At 46.8% G+C, this 22,911-nt stretch overlaps 1 protein-coding gene across 5 annotated transcripts in view; it reads left to right on the forward strand.

Moving 5' to 3' along the window:
• The first annotated feature begins 5,412 nt into the window (after window positions 1-5,412).
• The window catches only part of SH3KBP1 (SH3 domain containing kinase binding protein 1), a 384,957-nt gene continuing 367,458 nt past the window's right edge, over window positions 5,413-22,911 (forward strand). For 4 of the 5 annotated variants that reach the window (XM_064364467.1, XM_064364472.1, XM_012434029.3 and 1 more), the window contains exon 1: window positions 5,413-5,697. In XM_064364467.1, coding sequence (XP_064220537.1) covers window positions 5,694-5,697 — 4 coding nt within the window. In that variant the 5' untranslated portion in view covers window positions 5,413-5,693. The remainder of the gene's footprint in view (window positions 5,698-22,911) is intronic. The other variant, XM_064364477.1, reaches the window with a different exon arrangement.

Raw genomic sequence — 22,911 nt, forward strand, 5'->3', positions numbered from 1 at the left:
ATGGCAAAACCCCATCTCTATTAAAAGTTCAAAAATTAGCAGGGCATGGTGGTGAACACCTGAGGTATATGAATCTCTTGAGCTTGAGCTCAAGAAGTGGAGGTTGCAGTGAGTGGAGATTGCATCATTTCACTTCAGCCTGGGTGACTGAGTGAGACCGAGTGAGACCCTGTCTAAAAAAAGAAAAAAAAGCCATCAGCATACAGCCATGACTGCTTGCTTAAAGTGAGCAGACACTTCTCAAAAGAAGCACTACTCACAAAAGCAAAGACTTGGAACCAACCCAAATGCCCATCAGTGATAGACTGGATAAAGAAAATGTGGCACACATACACCACGGAATACTATGCAGCCATAAAAAAGGTTGAGTTCATGTCCTTTGCAGGGATATGGATGAAGCTGGAAGCCATCATTATCAGCAAACTAACATAGGAACAGAAAAGCAAACACTACATGTTCTCACTCATAAGTGGGAGTTGAGCAATGAGAACACATGGACACAGGGAGGGGAACATCACACACCAGGGCCTGTTTGGCGGTGGGGGGTTTAGGGGAGGATAGCATTAGGAGAAATACCTAATGTAGATGATGGGTTAATGGGTGCAGCAAACCACCATGGCACGTGTATACCTATACCTATGTAACAAACCTGAACGTTCTGCACATGTATCCCAGAACTTAAAGTACATATATATATATACTTTATATATATGTGTATATATAAAAAGTGCTGTTTGCCAGAGTTCTCCAAGTAAAGTTACTATTTCCCCCACTTTAAATATTAAGACATATTTATTTTAGGGAAAATACTTTGAGGCTATGCAAGTATCCTGTTTCTCCTTAAGGAAAACGGTAGTTGATCATGCCTATGTCAGCGGTCACTGTGATGTTCTAATGATGCTTTTCCCTTTCTCTCATTTCTTCTACACTTTAATTGGAATTCCTCTGTAAGGAAGACTTGTCCCTTCTCCTTAATATTTTCCCCTAGTCAGTTATTTAGTTGTATTTCTATAGACTCAAAGATATTAATTTTATTCCAATACAATCGTTATTTATTTTATCCTTTGAATTGCTCCAGCCTTTGGGAGCCCTTTGGGGTTGTGCCCTTCTGCTGTGCCCTGGCGCCTCTGTTGAGCACATCTTTACTTTCTGGCACTGTGAGATTTTTACATTTCTCCATAAAGCTCATTAGAAGCACTATATAATGACTGTCTTTTGTAAAGCACTCAACATGTAATTTATATTAATGTAAAGATGATATTAAAGGTTATCAAACCATTGTTTATTATATGCAAATTACAGATGTTAAGTCCAAGTACTCAGAGAGAGCAAGTATGAAGGCAGAGGCTCACCCACCTTCAATTTTTTTTTTTTTTTTTTGAGACAGGGTCTTGTTCTGTGACTCAGGCTGGAATGCAGTGATGCAGTCACGGCTCACTGCAGCCTCAACCTCCCAGGCTCAAGTGATCCTCCCGTTTCAGTCTTCTGAGTAGCTGGGACTACAGGTGTGTGCCACCTCACACGACTAATTTTTGTATTTTTTTTTTTTTGTAGAGACCGGGTCTCACTATGTTGTCCAGGCTGGTCTGAAACTCCTGGGCTCAAGTGATCTACCTGCCTCGGCCTCCCAAAGTGCTGAGATTACAAGTGTGAGCCACCATGTCTGGCCACACCTTCAGTTTTTATCCAAAAATACATTACTACTGAGCAACACAGCAGTGCCCTTTAAGTCATATGATATCATTTTAAGTGTAACAGCTCCGATACTTTCTACTCCAAAATGCATAATCTCCTCTGGTGGAAATGGGAGTTCAGTGGGACAAAGATGTGGTATTAAATAAAATCCTATTTCTCTAGAAATATTCATGAGATGAATTCACATCATTTAAAATATTGCATTAACCATTGTGTTAAAAGATACTCTTGTAGGAGGGAGGCAGGATGAGAAATTATGCATCTATTCATGTCAGCAGCTGGATCTGAATCTTGATGTTAACTTCCCTTGTGCTGGTCAGCAAAAGTTTATCCAAGGAAAAATGAAAGGACAAAAGGAACAATTCAGAAGAACTAAACAATAAGTGAAAAAATGGAATGTTCATTTTCATAATTCAGAGAACCTTAAAATGAAAAACGATGTATAGTGTTTTGGATAGACTCACCACAACTTCATTTAGTTAAGGCATTAAAATTAGGGCACATGGCCAGGTGCAGTGGCTCATTCCTGTAATCCCAGCACTTTTGGAGGCCAAGGCGAGTGGATCACCTGAGGTCAGGAGTTCGAGACCAACCTGGCCAACAAGGTGATACCCTTTCTCTAATAAAAATACAAAATTAGTTGGGCGTGGTAGTGCATGCCTGTAATCCCACTACTCAGGAGGCTGAGGCAGGAGAATCACTTGAACCCTGGAGGCAGAGGTTACAGTGAGCCGAGATCCTGCCTTTGCACTCCAGCCTAAGCAACAAGAGTGAAACTCCATCTCAAAAATAAAAAAAATAAAAAAACAAAATAAAATTAGGGCACAGCTCAGGGATTTTCAAAAATGTTGTCTTGCCATCAGTCTTTCTTTTGTGGTAATGCAAATTTGACCATACAGGAAGGAGATCAAGGAGGAGCGACACCGCATTCCAGTCCAAGAAGGAAAGGTATACCTTAAAATAGACCAGAGACTAAAGAAGACTCAAAACTTGAAGCGGATCAAGTGCAGTGGCTCATCCTGTAATCCCAGCATTTGGGAGGCTGAGGCAGGGGAGGATCAGCTGAGCCCAGGAGTTTGAGACCAGCTTGGGCAACATAGTGAGACCCCATCTCTACAAAAAATACAAAAATTAGCCGGGTGAGTTGGTGCGTGCCTGTAGTCCCAGCTATTTGGGAGGCTGAGGTGGGAGGATCACTTGAGCCCAGGAGATTGAGGCTGCAGTGAGCCAAGATCATGCCACTACCTCCAGCCTGGGTGACAGTGAGACCCTGTCTCAAAAAAAAAAAAAGAGACAAAAACCAAAACAACCCCCCTACCAAACTTCAAGTGATCTGTCTTCACCTGCGTGAAGTTGGAAATAAAATTCAGTGAGAAGACTGTCTTCTCCACACAGGACAGAGAGACCAAGCAGGACATAAGAGAAACTGCTGATTTTTTCTTTTTCTTTGAGCCCCATGGAATTCAGCACCCCGTCTGCTGGTTTAGGTATAGCGGCCTCTCTGACGCCTGGGTAAGTTCAGCTATGGGAAGGTGTCATCAACAATGTTCAAAGACTTTTGACTCATTGCTGTGAGAATGCACTGGGCTGCTAGCCAAGAATCTTTAGCACCCCAGATACCAGTCCACTGAAAGGCCAGCACGACTGTTTCCATGTTGAAATGTGCTTCGTCACTTTCAGGGATCTGAGGCTCTTTGAGAGAGTAGGTTAGGATGACCCACTGATCCTGGGCTTAGCAAAGAGAACCACCTCTGGAATTGTGCAGACCCCCATACCAACCAGGGGCTGGGGGACAAAAAAGTCCCAATAGCAGAGCGTTTATCCAAGCTCTGAGTTTCAGTGTTTGTCAACTCTAAGATAGTATCAGAAGGCCTGATTGCCCTGATTAGAACATGATATGACAAGACCTGCAATGAGTGAGGCACCAGGGTGCCTGGAGCAGGAATATTTGAGTAGTTTTTTTTTTTTTTTTGAGGAGTTTTACTCTGTCACCCAGGCTGGAGTGCAGTGGTGCCATCTTGGCTCACTGTAACCTTCACCTCCTGGGTTCAAATAGTTCTCATGCCTCAGTCTCCCAAGTAGTTGGGGTTACAGATGCCTGCCACACACCGGGCTAATTTTTCTATTTTTAGTAGAGACGGGGTTTTGCCATGTTGTTCAGGCTGGTCTCGAACTCCCGACCTCAGGTGATCCGCCCGCCTGGGCCTCCCAAAGTGCTGGGATTACAGGCGTGAGCCACTACACCTGGCCTACTTCACATTCTTAATCTCCGTGTTCTCTGATCCCTTCTTAAGGAGTCTGATGTTGATGACACTAGGACTTCAATTGCAGCCTCCGTGTGGATGGGCCTCCTGTCCCTTGATTAGTCAATTTCGATCGATCTGACACATATGAACGATATTTAGAAAGATGATGCTACTGATCTCCTGTTGGCAAGACCCTGACTTTGAGGTTTTTTTTTAAAAAAACACCTCAAACAAGAGTTGCCTCACCATCATAGGTGAGGTATGGAGACAGCCCCTCTCTTGGGTAGGGGGTCGGCTTTCATTTGTCCCTTTTGATCCACTAGCCCTCAGCCTCCACCATTTTCAGGAGCCATTGATCTAATTTCTCTTTTGTCTTATGTGCTCTTTGCCTCAACGTTTCCCATGTATTTCACTATCAATTCCTACCACCAGATGGTGGAAAGGGAAAAGGAAATAACGGGCCGGTAGAGGAATGTGGTGGCAGGCAGAGTATCTATGGTGAAAGGTGTGGTGGTGAATGGACCCAAAACGGAGCTTCTGAATTGCCCACGAATGCCCGCGGATTCTGTTACCATTTTAGCGCCCACTCAAGGGTCGGCCGTCCAGGTCTAGGGGTCAACAAGGCACAATGATGCCTCCTGGGGAGGGAGCCAGCCCTGATCTCAGAGGATTCCTGGGAACACCAGACCTTGGAAACATTCCTGAATACCCGAACCCCACCTGGCCCAGGCACTGGGGCGGGGCTTAGGCGGGTCCCTGCAAGGCGATGCGTCCCCTCCGCCCCGCTGCGACCTTCGCCCGTTTTTCCCCACGTTGGTGCCACCGCCTCCTCTGTGCGGAACTCGCACCTGGCCTACCTGCGTTCCCACGCCGCGCCGAAGGGACGCCGCGTTTCTCTCCCTGCCAAGGGACCCTTTTCCTTCCCCCGCAACACCCCCCCGGGAAGCCTCATTCCTGAATGCCTCGATGCCCCAGGGTCACCTGCCATCACCCTGGGCAGGCGTCTGGCCCCTGGCCTGCCCTGTTCTCCCTCCCCAGCCCGTTCTCCTCTCGTCGCCCCCTCCCGCTCAGCCCCCTTCTCCTTCTCCACGTGCCCCTGCACTCCCACGCCCCTCCTCCACTGAGCCCCTCTCCTCCGGTCTCGAGGAGTCTCGCGGCACTTCCCGGGGCGTCAGCCCAGCCGCCACGGGTGGGTGGCAGCCGTGCGGAGCAGGGTCCCTTCGGCGTGGGCGTTGAGGAGGGCGCCTGAGCGCCTCAGCCGCAGGGACGCCCCCGGCGCCTGCCCCGACGCGGCCCGGGCCCCGCCCCTCTCCGGCCCCGCCCCCGCCCGGCGGCCCCGCGTCCCCGGCAGGCGGAGCTGCTGGAGCCTAGCGGCGGCGCTGAGGAGGAGGGGAGAGCGGGCGGCGCGGCCGCGGCTGCCGGGCGCTGGGCTGGGCGGCGCTTTTTTTTTTTTTTTTTTTTTTTTTTTTTCGCAATTTCCACTCACGGGGAGCAGGAAACCCGGCGTAGCCGGGCGCACTGGGCCGCGATGCAGCAGCAGCAGCAGGAGTCGCCCCGGGGCAGCAGCGGCAGAGGCAGCAGCGGGCGGCGCTGAGCCGCCGTCGCCGCCACTGAGGAAGAAGCCCGCCCAGCCGCCACCGCGTCCAGACCCCCGAGCTTGGTTCCCCGCGCCCTGATCTCGGCGCCCCGACCCCCACGCCCGCCTCCGCCAACTTTCACGCTGCCTCGGCGGCCCGGCCCGGCTCGACGCCAATGGGTGAGTGGGGGCCGCCTGCGTCCAAGCGTCCACCTCAGCCTGGGGGCGGCGCGCCCGTCCTAGAACTGCAGGGCCCGGGAGGGCGTCCCGGGGGCAGGGTCCAGGCGGGAGACTACGCAGTGGCCGCCCTCGTCTGCCTGGCGCACTCCCATTCACTCCCACTTGCGCCCGTGTCCCCGCTGAGCCCGCGCGCCGCGCCGACGGAAACCCGTGGGGGCCTGGGCGGAGAATCACGGGGGCTGGCCCCAGGCCGCTCCGGCTGAGGGTTGCAGGGGGTGTGGTTGGCTTTTCGGGTGGGCGGGGAGAGTTTTGTCTTGGCCTTTTTTTGCACCCGAGCGCGCCCTCATCTGCGCTGCGGTCACGGGTACCCGAACCTGGTGGGCTCCGGCTGTGTCGTCGGGCTGCTGGTGCTCTCCTGGTCCTGCTTCGGGGGAAGTTAGAACCTCGCGGTCTTGGAGGGGGTGGGTTGCCTTTGCTGGGGGCCGACAGGGTTGGGGGGGGTGGGGCGGGAAACGCCCCAGTGCCAGGCCTGGCTCGCAGTCCCGGGGGCCGGAGCACCTGAGGCTCCTTTCTTTGCGCCCCGCTCCCTCCAGGCCCCTACCCTCTCGCTGCTGCCTTCCTCCAGCCTAACCAGCTAGCGATCTCTCTGCTCCGTGATGCTAAAAGGCCTCTTCCCATACCGTCCTCTAAGTCTGCAGGGTCTGGGACCTGGAAATGGTAATCCGGTCCTTGATTTACTGAGCAAACAAACATCAGTTCCAAGTAGCCAACTAACCTTTAGGCCCCCTGGGTCCCATTTGATTTAGACCCCGGAGCATTGGAACCACCTTGCTGCCCAGAGAAGCTTCCACTTTAATGGCAAGGGACTTATTACTTGGGCTATTAAATGTTTGGTCTACCCAGATAATGTTCTTGCTGACAGCCACCCTCTGTTTTTCAGCCTCTGGCAGATTATTTTTGGGTGTTCTTAGGCCAAGCATAGGAAGGCTGCAGATGATAATAATAATAAAATGAGACCTTTCTGTGTTCAGGTAATAGGATTCCAGTACACTAGTCAGCATGCTCAGAAAGCCTGAAGCATTGGAAAAGAGGAGGTTTAACTCAGTCCGTTGTTGACAGGCAAAGTTAAAATCCCATTTGTGGTCATTTGTCAAAAAAAGGTTTTCCTTTTCTAAAGTAGTGGTAATCTATTGGCTTCTTGGCTTAAATGTTACTTTTTTCACAGTGCCTTTCTCTGATCCCTCTTGCCACCCCCAGTCTAAATTGGTTCCCATTATATTTTCTCATACAGCACCTTTTTCTTTCATAGCAGTGTTACATATTTGTGCGTAATAGTTATCTCCTGTACTGTAAGCTCTATGACCATAGGGACAGCACAATGTTGCATAGTTTGCTCAGCCCTTTTTGGTGTCTGGCACAGAGCAGGACCTAAATATTTGTTGAATGAATGCATAAGGGGCATGAAATCCTCCTACTCTTCGCGGGACAGAACCCTTAACTCACTCTTGTTTTGCTTTGCCCCTAAGATGATTTAGTTCGTTGGCAGAAGTATATACTTTAAACTTTACGGGCCACTTTAGTAATGGATGAATTTCTCCCGAGGTAACCAAAAATTATGTTTTGATCACCTTTCATTTTGGGTGGGTCACCGAGAGGGTTATGCATGCACAAAAAGAATTTAGATCCAAACATCTTCTCCCTTGGTCGGATTGTGTTTTCTGTATCTCAATGAGAACGGGACTGAGTTTCATTTAAGAAGAAACAGACCTGTTTTTCAGATTTGAACTGTTTTCGTTCTTCAGAACTTCCTAAGAAAAATAGAGTGCTCCTGTAGCTGTTAGTCTTTTCAAACTTTATCTTTATTATAACCTTTATTACAGGGGGAGGGGGCATTGATTTTCATTTATTTCAGGAGTTAATACTTAGAGGTGATAATATCAAAATAAATGTAATTTAATTCATGTTTATGGTGGGATTTAAGGCGCTTGTAGTACTTTATGGCTAAAGATCACGTGCTCTCTTGAAAGCATCTCCAGCAGTGTATTTGTAATGAAGTATGGTTATTTAATCCTTCATTCTGTATGTCTTCCAATGGAGTGATCTAATGGGCTGAGGTTGTGTGTGTGCACACAGAGGCACACCCCTTCCTCCAAGTCTCTGGTTTTCAGATTTATCCAGTTTATCAATTTGATGCAATTTTATTTATTTATTTATTTTTTTAAGAGGGAGGGTCTCACTCTGTTGCCCAGGATGGATTCGAACTCCTGGACTGAAGAGATCTTCCCAGGTAGTTGGGACTGCAGGCTCACACCACTGTGCCTGATTCTGATATACTTATATTCTTATGTGGCCTGACAACGAGTTTTCTGTTGATGGATAACACAGCAAAACTGTATCTTACAGTTTGTTTTCTGAAAAATAACAGAAAATAACCAAATCCCTAACCCTGAAGTGAAGTTGGTTAGTTGCAAAATGACCTCTTATAAAAGCCCATCAAAATGTACCCTCTGAACTTGCTAGGCGATGCATGCCTACAGTGCCAGACACAGAGAAAGCCTCTTACAATTACAATTACACAAATATTATGGTTACCTAAATCTGTGAGTAGTGAAGGGTTTGCAAGCCCAGCAAATGATTTCTGTTTAAATAATTCCAGAGTAAAAACAAAGTTGGGATAGCCTTTAGCAATGTATTTATTGTATTGGCAGTAGACTGCTGTATGCTAAACTAAAGTTAAAAGGAACATAATGGGTTGGTCTCTACAAATGTCTTAAAAGGCTCCCACCTTAGTTGTACATGAGCTTTACCCACTTCTGTCCATCTTGGCACAAGCAAAAGCTTACTGTGGCCCTGGTTGCACAGACCTTGGTGGTTTCTTCTCTTACTACTTCAGTTCTTTTGGCGTTACTGACATTCTCTCATCAACTCTTGAGTTTGTAGTTGTTTTAATGTATGTTACATACAGTAGTATTTGTTCATCTATCCATCCGTCCAATGTTTACCCGCTTTGCATACCCACTGTGCTAAGAACAGGTGCCGAGCAGAGGCGTGACTGTTTGGGCTTCTCAGTCTAATGGAGGCTGACTTGAATGCAATGCGCATGGCAATATGTAGCCTAAAGCCATGGGAGTGCATAAAAGAAGAGTGGAAAAGGCCAATCTGACTTAGCCTGGAGAGTGCCAAGGACAGTGTCTTAGAGGAGATCGTGTTTGAGCAGAAATCTGGTTGAGTATGAGTCATTGCTGCCCTCCAGCCACAACTGGTTCTTGTGGCAGGGAGGGAGAATGGACACAATGGGAACCTTGGGGCATCTCAGTAAGATGTTGCAAGGAAGGATGACTTAGACGACTTGCACCTGTGTCAGGTGGCTTGGGGAAACGTTTAAGGAAGCTGGACATTACTTTGAATTGGGTGCTACCAGGGAGAATTCTGTGATTGGATATTTTAACAAATGTTCTCTAGAAGTGGGGAAAATTAGAGGCAGGCTACAGCTATGGTTGGTAAAGCAGCAGCCGTCATTTGTATTAGCCAGGATTGGGAGATGTTTTGTCATGTTTGTGTTTTGGACAAGGTACATGTTTTGTCCATGTTCAGATATGATTACTGTGTGATCTTGTTTTCATCTTATCCCATCCTTTTCACAGAGTGGCCTTGTCTGATGTTGGTTTTATAGGGAATTGTTTCTGTTTAACGGGACACCCAGGCCCAGCTGCGAGTGCACGGCCAGCTCCCAGTTAGAAGAACTGCTCTTTCTTCGAGTTAACTATGTAATGGGCAGGGGCAGGGAATAGGAGGCAGTAGGGGAGGAAAATGGCTTTGTAGGTATATCTGTGGCTACTTCATATCAGCCAGGTCTAGCCTGGACGGTTGTTCAATGTTAAGCACAATGGACATCTGAAATGCTATACTAGGGGAAGAGAGAGTGACAGTGCAAGAGCAGGCTGTTGGGGACCAAGAAGTCAGTGCTAATGGGAAAGATACAGAACAAATCCTCACAGTGTTAGAGAAGGAGAGCCTCTAATGCTTTGCTTCTCAGAGGGTGGTTCCCAGGCCAGTAGCACAGCCTCCCCTGCAGCCCTTTAGAGACACGTATTCTCTGGCTTCATTCCAGCACACCTCCTGAATCAGGAATGCTGGGGATGGGGCCCAGCAACCTGCATTTTCATGAGCCCTCCAGGTGGTTCTGATCATAGTCAAGTGTGGAACCCCTCCTTGCCTTACAGTTGAGAAAGCTGACCTCCAGAGCTCGTGGTTCACTGTGGTACACAAGGCTCTCTGTTCATATGATGAAGTTATAAGTGACACATTAACCTTAGGAGAAGGAGAAAGACATATTCCTACTTCAAAACAAACTTCTTGTGGTGTTAAGACGGTTCAGTGTGGATTCTTCCATGAATCCAATCCAAGCAGACCTCCAACACCTGGGCATCAGTGACACTAGCCAGCCGCTCAGTATTAGTCTCTGGGACTTTACCAGAGTATCACACAGGCACTTCGCAGAATCCTTTTCCCTCCATCCTCTTTAGAGGGGACTTTAAGATACACTGTTTGCATTATTCCAGTGTGTAATATTTGTTTATGATTTTCTATACCTGGTACCTGTGTTCATTTCTGATTGCTGCTCTAACTACCATAAACTTAGTGCCCGGAGACATCACAAGTTTATCATCCATCACTGGGCTACAATCACGAAGTCAGTAGAGCTACATTCCTTCTGGAGGCTGTAGGAGGGAATCCCTTTCCTTGCCTTTTCCAGCTTCCAGAATCCGCATTCCTTGGCTTGTGGCCTCTTCCTCTATCCAAAGCCAGCAATGGCTGGGCAGCTCTTTCTCACATGTCATCATTGTTACTGACTCTTCTACCCCCTCTTCCACGTGTATGGACTCCCGTGATGACACTGGGTCCACCTAGATATTCCAGGATCATCTCCCCATCTCCAGGCCCCCTGATCAGTAAATTTAACTCCCCTTTGCCTTGTAGCCTAACATTCACACATCCTGGACTTTAGGATGTAGGCATATGGGGGGTGGGGGTTGGGGAGGGAATGTTATTCTGTCCATTACACTGCCCTGTGGTGGACCTGACTTTTCCTGGTTTCTCTTGGATAACCATGTGTTCATAGTCAACCGCCCTGTCCCTCCTTGGGAAGATTCTATCTTTGGTTCTGTTTAGATTTTTACAGTTTATTCATAAAGCTGCCTTAAAGTTACACCTTGCATTCACCTTTCTCTCCTCTTCACTGCTGGTTTTTTGCGACAGCTTGTCCTGCTCTTCCCCTTTCCTCACATAGCCTGCCTTACACTTACCAGGACCACCGACCTCTGGCACTGCCTTGATTGTGTACCAGAAACGGATCATGCGAAGGTTATCTGGAATGATCCTTCTCCAATCACAAAATACATGGTCTCAGGCCTCACCATGTTTGACTTCACTGAAGCTTTTGAGACTGAAGACTGGAACGCTTTGTCTTCTAGAACACCCTGTGTGTTCCTGATTTCTCCTACACTCCTCCCTCCTTTTTTTCCACCCCTGTCCACCTGTGGGATGCTGTCATCCCTGGTTCTCTTATGTTTAGTGTGTCCTTAAGTGATCGCAAACACTTTGCCAATTCAGGTGTCACCTATTGACGATGCCCACATCTGTCCCCAGTCTTGGTCTCTGTTCTAAGCTCAGGACCCACCCACTGTAAGCATCATGAGGGCAAGAACCTCATCAGTTTGGTCATCATGTTCTTGTGCACATGTTAAGCCTAAGATTAACGCTGGCTGCGCTGATTATCATTGGTACCCTCGCCTAGCTAACTTCACCCAGGTGTGTCTTAAATGCCTCAGACTGAGCATATTGCAAACTAAGCTCGACATTTCTCCTCCGTGATACCTGCTCTGCCTCTTTTACTTCCCTTTTTGTTGAGGGTATCACCATGTTTCCTGCCACTTCCATAGGGATGCTGCTATTTCCTCTTGTTCCTTCCCCTTTTCCTGCCCCTTCTGATCTGCAGTCAAGCCCCAGTGGCTCTGGAATTGACCCCATGTGTTTACCCTTCTATAAATGCTTTAGATCCTGAATGCCTTAGTGAAGCCTTTGTGAAATGTTACAGCCACCAGATGCCTTTGCTTGTTCTAAGCTCATTCAGGTCTCTAAGCCTTTACCCACGTAGTTCCCGTCGTGGGGAACAGATGTCACTCTCTCCTCTGCCTTATAGCCTTAGTTTGCTGTTGCTGCAGTAACAAATCACTGCAAACCTCGTGGCTTGAAACAGCACAAATGTGTAATCTTATAGTTCTGGAGGTCGGAAGTTCAAAATGGATTTTACTGGGTCGATATCAAGGTGTCAGCAGGGTTGCGTTCTTACTGGAGGAATTCATTTTCCTGCCTTGCCTGGCTTCTAGAGGCTGCCTGCAGTGCCTATACTTCCTTCACTGGTGACCCCAGTCTTCCAGCCTCTGCTTCCTTCCTCACATCTTCTATCCTTCACCGAGCCACCTGCCTGCCTTTTATGAGGACCACTGTTTGACATCGGGCCCACCTGGATAATCTAGGATCTCCTCCCCTTCTCAAGATGCCTAATGAATCACACGGGCAAAGTTCCTGTTGCCATGGAAGGTAACATATTCACAGGTTCTGGGGATTAGGATGTGGCCATCTTTGGGGAGCCATTTTTCAGCCTCCCACATCCCTTGTGCATCTGTGGGAGCCTGCTACAAAGGTGTGCTGTACCATACTCTTTAAAAAAAATTTTATTTTTAATTTTTTTGGGTCCATAGTAGGTGTATATATTTGTGGGGTACATGAGATGTTTTGATACAGGCATGCAGTGCAAAGTGATACAACATTTCCTCTTGTATTAAGTCTCCATCTCCAACTGGATCTCCTCAACTCCATTGCCCTGTCACCTTGCCTGGCAGACAGTAAGTGCCATATGTTAATGAATGAATGTGTAACTCTTTCACCCAAGTACGGTTACAACTTTCAATTTTCCATGACTATGGACCACCAGGAGCGAGTTTGCAATTCTGTAAAGTCCCCTGGGCAGAGCATGTTGACAGGGTCTGTTTGCTGACAGTTCCTGGTGGCCCATACCAGGTATAGTGGGTGAGAAGGGTGACGCCACATATATCACATAGCGTCAACAAAGAACTGCACATTTTAAGACAGAAAATTTTCTCTGGTGGTGATTCTTAACGGGGGGCAATTCTCCCCACCAGAGGGATACAGCAATATCTGGAGACACTTTTGGTTGTCATAGCTAGTGGTGGGGGTGGGGGTGGTGTGGAGACTCAGTCTACTGGCATCTACTAGGTGGAGGTCAGGGGTGCTGATAAACATCCTATGATGCACAGGCCAGCCCCCCCTACCACAACAAAGAGTTATCTGACCCCAAATGTCAGTCATGCTGAGGTTGAGGAAGCCTGCTCCTGGGGGAACCCCTGGGGCTTATTAACATAGATGGCTGGAGCACCATTTCCTTACTTCATCATCAGTCTTTCTGGAACATAAGGTTTTCTGTATGTAACCACAGTCTTTGTTTTATGCAGGAACTTAGAAGTCACTAGAGAACAGGACTCTTTGGCACTGTCTTTCACCATTTTGCTCTTTGAATGGAGAATGTCTTAACACAACTGTTGCCTTTCTTTCTAGGGAGAGGCAGGGGCTTTGGGGCACAAAGTTGTTAAACTTGCTTCTGGTAGTGTTTAGCCCCTGTAATATTTTGTCTTCTTATTGTGTTTTGCTTTTATGTGGGGGGACAGGTTGATGGGTCGTCTGCTACTCACATATTGTTCCCTGGCATTGAAAGGCTGGAAGGAGCCTTGGCAGTTATGACCCATAACATCAGATGATGAGACTGAGCCTCAGAGAGGCAGAGTGACAATGATCCCCTAGTGGCAGAACCCAAGTGCCTTCCAATATGGAAGAACCAACCCTCTCAGTTTCTGTAGGTGATCAGAAAATGTCAGGCTCCTGCTTCCCCTTGTGAGGCTCTTGCCACAGTCTCTTTCCGTAGTAAGTTTTTTATTTCTTATTTTTTGAGATAAGGTCTCACTCTGTTACCCAGGCTGGAGTGCTGTGGCACAATCAAGACTCATTGCAGCCTCATCCACCCAGGCTCAAGCCATCCTCCCACCTCAGCCACCCGAGTAGCTGAGACTACAGGTATGTGCCACCACACCCAGCTAATTTTTGTATTTTTTGTAGAGATGAGCCTTTGCCATGTTGCCCAGGCTTGTCTCAAACTCCTGGGCTCAAGTGATCCACCTGCCTTGGCCTCCCAAAGTGTTGGGATTAGGCGTGAGCCATCACACCAGGATGTAAGTTTTTTAAAACAGATTTATTGATATATAATTTGCATGCCATACAATTTACCCATTTAAGGTGTGCAATTCAGTGGGTTTTGGTACATTATTAATTCTCTGCTAAAACATGTAACAATTTGCCATTTTTACCACTTTTAAGTGTACAGTTGAGGTATTTTTACAATGCTTTGTAACCATCACCACTATCTAGTTCCAAAACTTTAATTTTATTTAATCACCCCTCCCTAGTAAGTTTCTAACTTGAAGGTCCGAATCCATGTCCCCTGGGGGTTCCTGGACTGGCCAGCCAATTTGGAGAACACTTGAAAGCCCAAAGATCCCACTTGAGATTCCAAAGCAAGATAGGAAAAGGGAATGTGTGGCTTTTTTTTTTAATGTTTTTGGTTGTTATTTCCTTTGGGAGGCCCTTTATTTTTGCTTGCGCGCTCGCTTGCTCTCTCTCTCTCTTCCCCTACCCCCACAGGCACCTTCCTTGGTTACATGCCTTTCATCCTATGAGGAAATTTTGGTTTTCCTTTTACATCCTGAAGCACTTGTGAGTTAGTTGCTGAGGTAACTTCCTTGGCCATTACTGGGATTCATTAAGAATGTCTAGGCTGGGTGCGGCGACTCACACCTGCAATGTCAGCACTTTGGGAGGCTGAGGCGAGCAGATCACTTGAGGTCAGGAGTTTGAGATCAGCCTGGCCAATGTGCGAAACCCCTTCTCTACTAAAAATACAAGAATTAGTCAGGTTTGGTGGCACATACCTGTAGTCCCAGCTACTCGGGAGGCTGGGGCAGTACAATCACTTCAATCTGGGAGCAGGAGGCTGCAGTGAGCTGGCATTGCACCACTGCACTCCAGCCTGGGCAACAGAGTGAGACCCTGTCTGCAGAAGAAAAAAAAAGTACATCATGGGAGAAAATACCTCAGTGCCAAACAGATCCTTTGAATTCACACACACAGGGTTGATATCATTCCACGTTTCTTCACCTAAATTTCTTCAGCTGGCAAAGGTTCACCAGCAACCTGGTTGATTGTGATCACTGGGTTTTCAACTTGATCGTTATTTTATGGATACATATCTTGCAGGCAGTTCTGTAGTTTTCATTAGAGGACACTTAAGGCAAAAGGTAGCTCACAGGTCTTAACTCAGTGATCAACTGTGCTTATATTTAACCTTACAAAGAAAAAACACTAATAACAAAAATCCTATGATGTTTGTCCTAGCAGAACACTATCCAGTTGGCAAGAAAAGATCAGAAAAGGCCTTTGCCTGTTTCCTTTCAGTGGCCACGGAAGTGGTGGGGGCACTGCCGGAGGCTGGTCTGTCCCAGGTGTGGGTGACAGAGTGGTAAGATGAAGTGGAGTTCTGTTCATATTGTTATTTCTTTCTATCTTGGATTAAATACTTAAAACATTTCAATGCTTATTAATGACTCATTTGGCATAACAAATTTAAGTCCTTGAGGACCCAAGTACAGCATGTATAGACAATTTAAACTACCATCTCCTTACACTTGAGCTTCTTACCGGCCAGTATGCAAACACCAACCCTTGTGTTTTTGCTAGATTTTTCTGGACTATTCTAGACTTGGAAGACTTGGGGCCATGTTCTAGGTCTGGTCCTCTGGGGTTGCACCAGTTTTATCCATCACATGTCACCTCGCCGTGTGAAAAGTCTTTAATTAGCTTAGCGTCCTGTCTAATTATTCCAGCTAGTTCTTAGGTTTGTGCCTGGAGCTAAATGGAGACACTTGGCCCTCATTTTGGATGAAGACTGGGAAAGGCCATTCTTACTCTGCTCCCCCCTCCCATTAGCCAGCGTCTTCATGGACCTCCATTTTCTTCCCCAGGGTGTTCTGGGTGCCATCCTCTGATGAGCATTTCACATGCTAGCTTCTTGCTGAAATTCATTTGACACCAGTGACTTAGTAAATGCGCTTTGCCTTTCTCTTGTTTTGATCATCAAAACAAACAAAAATATTGCTTCACAACTTGACCCAAATGGGACAGTTTTAAACCACTTAGCCAGTGCTTTCTAATTGTCCCTTTGTTCTCAACAAACTATTAGATGGCAAAGAGAGGTGTCAATTCAAATACAGTAGGTCAATGAGCTCATCTGTGATCTATGAAGCAGGATGGGTAGAGTTAAGTGTTTGTTAATTGATGGTGATTTTTTTAAAAGCTTAATTGCTGTTTTTGACTGTCAGAAAACAAATGAAAGTAATTGGCTTGCTGAAGGTGGATTGTTGTGGGGGAAGTGAGGTGGAAGGTTTCACCAACTGAAGAAAAAATTGGAAAGGGGTAGCAGTTCACACTGTGTTCATCTGTGTTTTTTTGAGGGGGTGGCACATAATGACTACAGCTGCTTGCTTGAGACTTTTTTTTTTTTTGAGATGTAGTCTCGCTCTGTCACCCAGGCTGGAGTGCAGTGGCGCGATTTCTACTCACTGAAACCTTCACCTCCTGGGTTCAAGTGATTGTTCTGCCTCAGCCTCCGTAGTAGCTGGGACTATAGGCGCCTACCACCATGCCCAGCTAATTTTTTGTGTTTTTAGTAGAGACAGGGTTTCACTTTGTTAGCCAGGATGATCTTGATCTCCTGACTTCGTGATCTGCCCACCTCGGCCTCCCAAAGTGTGGGAATTAGAGACATTTTTAAAGTTAGTTCTTGGAATAGGTTATCTATCCCCAGGATTCGAAATTCAAAAAGTGAAAAAGTGTTTATAGGACAAAGCCTCCTTCCCATCTCTGTCCTTCAGCTGTGCAGTGGCGCTCCGCATAAGCTGCAGATATTTTGTTTCTCAAGTTTTTTTCCGGGGAGTTTTCATACATATACCAACACACAGGCATTTCTGTTATTTTCCCCTCCTTTTTTTATGTCCTGATTAATTGATGGTAAGTGAACTTCTATCTAGCTGGGGATTTTTTTTCCCCTGGGGATGTGTATTGTACCACTATGCTTAGTCCTTCCAGCTGGTTTTGATGGAGGGCAGGTGGACTTTGGAAAAGTTTTCCAGGAGACTGCTCTATTGTTGTGAGGCGTAGGTGATCTGGGTTCTTAAATGACAGAAGCTTTGTCCTGGCTCTTAACCAATCTTTTTTTTTTTTTTAAGCAGAGTCTTGCTCTGTTGACCAGGCTGGAGTACAGTGGTGTGATCTCCGCTCACTGCCACCTGTGTCTCCCAGGTTCAAGTGATTCTCCTGCCTCAGCCTCCTGAGTAGCTGGGATTACAGAGACCCGCCACTATGCCCAACTAATTTTTTTGTATTTTTGGTAGAGGTGGGGTTTCACCATGTTGGCCAGGCTGGTCTTGAACTCCTGACCTTAGATAATCCATCTGCATCAACCTCCCAAAGTGCTGGGATTACAGGCGTGAGCCACCGTGCCCGGCCTTAACCCATCTAGGTTTTGAACTCAGTGAGGAATGGTCTTCCCACTTTCATATTGTGTGTGTAGTAAGGACTTTCTTCAAATGATGGAAGCCAAGCAGGGCCCACTAACCTGAGCAAGTGGTGCTTATTCTGGGGCCACAGGGACCTCTCATGCAACCAAGGGTGCCTGCTGGAGGAGCTGGGCCCCAAGAAGCAGCAGCTGGAGCTAGGCATGGGCCAGCTGCCCAGCGTGCCCTCTGGCCATGCTTCCTCTCTACCCCTCCCTATCCCCTTTCTTCTGTGTGACTTGTTCATGGGGCACATGCCACAGTTCCAAACGCTTGTTAAGTGTGACTTGATTTGGTCCCAGTTCCACATTTTTGTTAGTGAGACTGAGCCCACCAAAGCTAGTGTCTCCCCCCAGCCCCACCCTCCATATATATGTGTGGCTGCTCCGTGCCCACATCCATGGTGGGCGAGAGGTGCTCAGTTCCAGTTCTTGGTGTAAATGTTGAAGGAGGGTGCATGGAGGACCCAAATGAAGCCCTGTCCCTTGGAAGAGGGTGTGCTGCGGGGCCGCCGTCGGGCCAGGCGCTGTCAGTGACGATGCTAGAACCCCTGCCAGCGCCGGTACTCATTTTCCCTGGCCTCCTCTTCACAAAGGGGTGACTGATGTGAGGCCATGAGGCCTCTCCTGTGCTATAGCTAGGATGGATGTTCATTCCATCCTCACAGAGTCCTTTCCATGAGGCTCCATGAGGAAGGACCCCTGTCCGAGCTGGGAACAATTGTGCTTCGGAGTAATTGGGCTGTTTTCATCCTTTGAGCTCCTGAACTACACAACTAAGCTCCATGTCACCTATTGAGTTGGCAGCCCTTAAAAAGTGTGTCTGCCTCTGGGGGCCCTTGGATGGGTTGGTGATAGCATGCCTTGGGGGAAGGGTACAGTTGTGACAGCGTCTGGCTCTTTTAGGGAACCTGTGGGTTTTTAAATGGAGGAAGAGATGTAGACATTGTAAAAAAAAAAAAAAAAAAAAAAAAAAAAAAAAAGCCATGGCCTGGCGAGTTAACCCCTGAGGCAGAGATGTGCTCCAGAAAGCAGGCAGGGGTCTCTTGCCCTAATGCCTGTCTCCTCTCTCCTGCCTTCTCCCTCTCTTTTTCTCCTCTCTCTCCCCCTACCTTTTCTCTCTCTGTTCTCTCCTCATCCCTTCACCCTTTCTCTCATCCCTCACTCCCCTTCACCCTCTCTCACTTACTTTCTCTCATCCAGATCCCACCTCCTCTACCCTCTCTTTGTCCCCTCATCTCTCTCCCCTACCCTCTCTTTTGTCCCCTCATCTCTCTCCCATTCCCCTGCACCCCCCTCCCCTCCCACCCTTTCATCCCCACCCCTTCTCCCCAGATCTTCTCTTTCCCTCCCAGTCTCTCTCCCCTCACTCTCACCGTCCACCCCCAGCCTCCTGACCCTCCCCACCCCTGCTCTCTCTTCCTCTCAGCCCCTCTGTGTTTTGCCCCTTTCCGCCTAGCCTGTGTTTCTCTTATTTTCTCTCTTCCTCACCCCTCCTCTCCTGGCCCCTGTGTCTTACCCTTCTCGTCACCCACATCCCTTCTCCACACTTCCTCTCCTGTTCTTACTAAGCCCTTCTTCCTTTCTTCCCCCCACCCCACTTCTTTCACCCCTGAACCTACCCACACCCCCCCACTTTTCCCTTCCCTCTCTCTAACTCTTCCTCCCCTCTCTCCCATCTTCTCATCTGTCCCCAAGCCCCCCCTTTCTGCCTCCCTTTTCTGTCTGTCCACTTCTTTCTCTCCCACCCCAGCTCTCTCCCCAGAACCCCCCTCTGTCACCAGCGCCCACTCTCCCTCAAGCCCTCTTCTCTCTTCCACTTCCTCCTCCTCCCCACATTCTCCCATTTCTTCCTTCAAATCCAGTATTGCTGTGTACCTCAGATTTTCAATCCCAGAGGGCAGGAAGAGCTAGGGACAGTGTTACTGGCCTTTTCTAGCCCACAGCCAGCTATGGGCCCCTACTCTAGAACAATCAGGATTTTTATTTTGGTGTATTTCTGTTAGAATTATGTATACATATATATACATATATATGTGTGTGTGTGTGTGTATATATATATATAAGCAATTGTAACATATTTCCTTTTTTACTTTTTTTTTTTTTGAGATGGAATCTCACTCTGTTGTTCAGGCTGGAGTGCAGTGACACGATCTTGGCTCACTGCAACCTCCACCTCCCCGGTTCAAGCGATTCTCCTACCTTAGCCTCCCAAGTAGCTGGGATTACAGGCACGCACTACCACGCCCAGGTAATTTTTGTATATTTTAGTAGGGACGGGGTTTCACCACGTTGTCCAGGCTGGTCTCAAACTCCTGGCTTCAAGTGATCCATCCACCTCAGCCTCCCAAAGTGCTGGGATTACACATGTGAGCCATTGTGCCTGGCACTATTTCTTTTTTCTTATCAACTCTTCTTACTGTCATCTTACTATTATTCCCAAATATTTTGGTGTATTTCTTTTGAGGATTTTTTTTCCTTTTTTTTTTTTGAGACGGAGTTTCGCTCTTGTTACCCAGGCTGGAGTGCAATGGCGTGATCTTGGTTCACTGTACACTCCACCTCCTGGGTTCAAGCGATTCTCCTGCCTCAGCCTCTTGAGTAGCTGGGATTACAGGCATCCACCACCCCACCTGGCTAATTTTTTGTATTTTTAGTAGAGACAGGGTTTCACCATGTTATCCAGGCTGGTCTCAAACTCCTGACCTCAGGCGATCCACCCACTTTGGCCTCCCAAAATGCTGGGATTACAGGTGTGAGCCACTGCGCCCGGCCAGTGGCTCTATTAATATATAACTATTAATATATACTTGTTGCTATATGTACATGTATTTTATATATACATATATATTTGTGTATGTATATATATCTCTCTCTATATATATGTGTGTGTGTGTGTCCTTGTTTTTTCCCACTTCATAGTCATCTTTGAAGCCAGTGTTTTTTGTAACTGAATATTTGAGTTCATGCATCTTAATTTGTGTAACTGTTTCCCTATCATTTGAGCATTTAGGTAGCTTCTATGATCTTGATATTATAGATGAGGATGTGATGGATGTATGTCCCTTTCTATCCTATAAGGAAATCACGTTGTAGGCCGGGTGGCATTTTACATCCATTCTTTATCTCCATAGATTCCCAAATGACTGGAATGGCTCCTGATGATAAGAAGGATGAGGAGTTCAGTCCAGGGGTATTGGCACATGGGGATTGGCAGGGTACTTGCCTTCCATGTGTTTGCTTTCAGTTTTAGTTCAAGAAACTCTGTGCTCATATGGCTTATTATCCGTTTTATATGTGCTTTGTTTGTGTGTGTGTGTGTGTGTGTGCATGCGCACATGAGTGAGAAAGAGAAGCGAGATGGAGACAGATCAACTTCAGCTGATACTTCTAAAAGCAACTGCATGTGGGCTTTTATGTACCACAGCTGTCCCTATTTCACTGTACCATTGTGGGCCGAGTAATCCTGGTTTCAAATTCAGGTGTAAGATTAGGGGATACAGAGTGAAAGGTGAAATCCTTAGGGGTTTAGTTCCTTTGCTTTCTCTCCTTCTTTATGCCATTCTTTCTTTTGTTGTTGTTTTTTGAGACGAAGTTTCGACCTTATTGTCCAGGCTGGAGTGCAATGACACAATCTTGGCTCACTGCAACTTCCACCTCCTGGGTTCAAGCGATTCTCCTGCCTCAGCCTCCCAAGTAGCTGGGATTACAGGTTTGCGCCACCATGCCCGGCTAATTTTTGCATTTTTAGTAGAGACCATGTTGGCCAGGCTAGTCTAGAACTCTTGACCTCAGGTGATCTGCCCGCCTTGGCCTCCCAAAGTGCTGGGATTACAGGCATGAGCCGCCATGCCCGGCCATCATTCTATTACCTGACTGGCATTTAAAGGAATTTTGTTTCCCAGAACTGTCGGGAAAACTGTGTCCTGAAGGCCCTGAGCCATCCATGTGACTTCATATTTGGCTGAGATATGGGTCCAAGATCCTTGCTGGCAAGGGAAAGGTCGTGGCTGTAATAATTCCCTTGTGGTTTCTAGCTTAGTTTTGTGTCATCATTCACTCCTCTGAAAAAATTGTGCTTTTAGCTTTAAAGGTCACCAAGTAAGGGTGGCTAGAACACCCAGGAGCCAGGGTGGATGAACCATCTCAATGCCTTGGCCTTTTTAATTCATTACTTTCATTAAAGTAATGAAATTAAATTAAATTAAAGGATTGTGGAAAGTATTCATTCTTCAGCCACTAAGTGTATGTCAAATGTCAGCCTATGTATCTGGCAAAAAAATTAGTTGAATATTTATGATGCCATCTCAGGGCAAGTTTCAGTGAAAGTTCTAAAGTTCATGATAATATATGTTAGAAAACATGGTTAGCTAATATATACCATATACTTTTTCCCTTTGTTACATTTTCAAATTGTGAGCATAACCTGACTTGAATTTGCAGGACAAACAAAACAGTTGACTCAATACTACTATATATTGGAATTCAATTAAATTCTACACGTGTTTATTGAGTGCCTATTAAGTGTAAGATCTGATAACCAGGGGAACTCAAAGATATCTAGAGTTTCACTCAATGATACATTTTTCTTAATTTTCATTTCCCTAATTGGGGGGAGATTGTGATGTGGTCATTTTATGAACCACCCAACGAAATAAGCAGTTAAACCAAAGATTATTTGTTTGAGCAAGTTCTGTTTATCCAGAAAAAAGGAAAGATATAAATTTTAGAAACATTCATCAAGTTAGAAGACAGCTTTCTGAGATAGAAAAATGTCTAGTCAGTCTCTGAACCTCATTCCTCACTGATAGTTCAGAGAGAAACAAAAGAGAATGGGATTTCTCAAATGAATGCTGAAGTTCCCCTCACAAGGAAAACATTTCCCAAGAATTCCTGCTTTGCCTTAAACCCACTACTGTGCAGATCAGCACTAACAAGAGACACAGCAGTGTGCCTCAGCCGTGAGGTTGTTGCTTGGTGATGTGATAGGCACATACTGCTTACTCTGGTGTCGTCTTTTGTGTTCACTTGGTTTTCCCATCTCTTTTCTCTCTTCACACCACTGTGAGAATCCCTTCATACAGTTCTCTCTGAGGCCTTCTTGTGGTGCTACACATTTAAATCAGTTCTGGAAGCTGATATGATAGTTGATGTCATGTCTGTGACATCAAACATCGTTATAAAATGTATAGTTGTGGGCTGGGCATGGTGGGTCATGCTTCTAATCCCAGCACTTTGGGAGGATGAGGCCAGTGGATCGCTTGAGCCCAGGAGTTCGAGACCAGCCTGGGCAACATGGTGATACCCTATCTCTATTTAAAAAAATACAGAAAATTAGCCAGGCATGGTGGCACATGGCTGTAGTCCCAGCTACCCAGGAGGCTGAGGTGGGAGGATCCACCTGAGCCTGGCAGGTTGAGGCTGCAGTGAGCTGTGATAGTGCCACTGCACTCCAGCTTGAGCGACAGAGTGAC

This window comes from Aotus nancymaae, unplaced genomic scaffold (genome assembly GCF_030222135.1).
Source record: "Aotus nancymaae isolate 86718 unplaced genomic scaffold, 86718_ANA_hifiasm-v0.15.2.pri h1tg000058l, whole genome shotgun sequence".
In the NCBI taxonomy this organism is placed as follows: Eukaryota; Metazoa; Chordata; class Mammalia; order Primates; family Aotidae; genus Aotus; species Aotus nancymaae.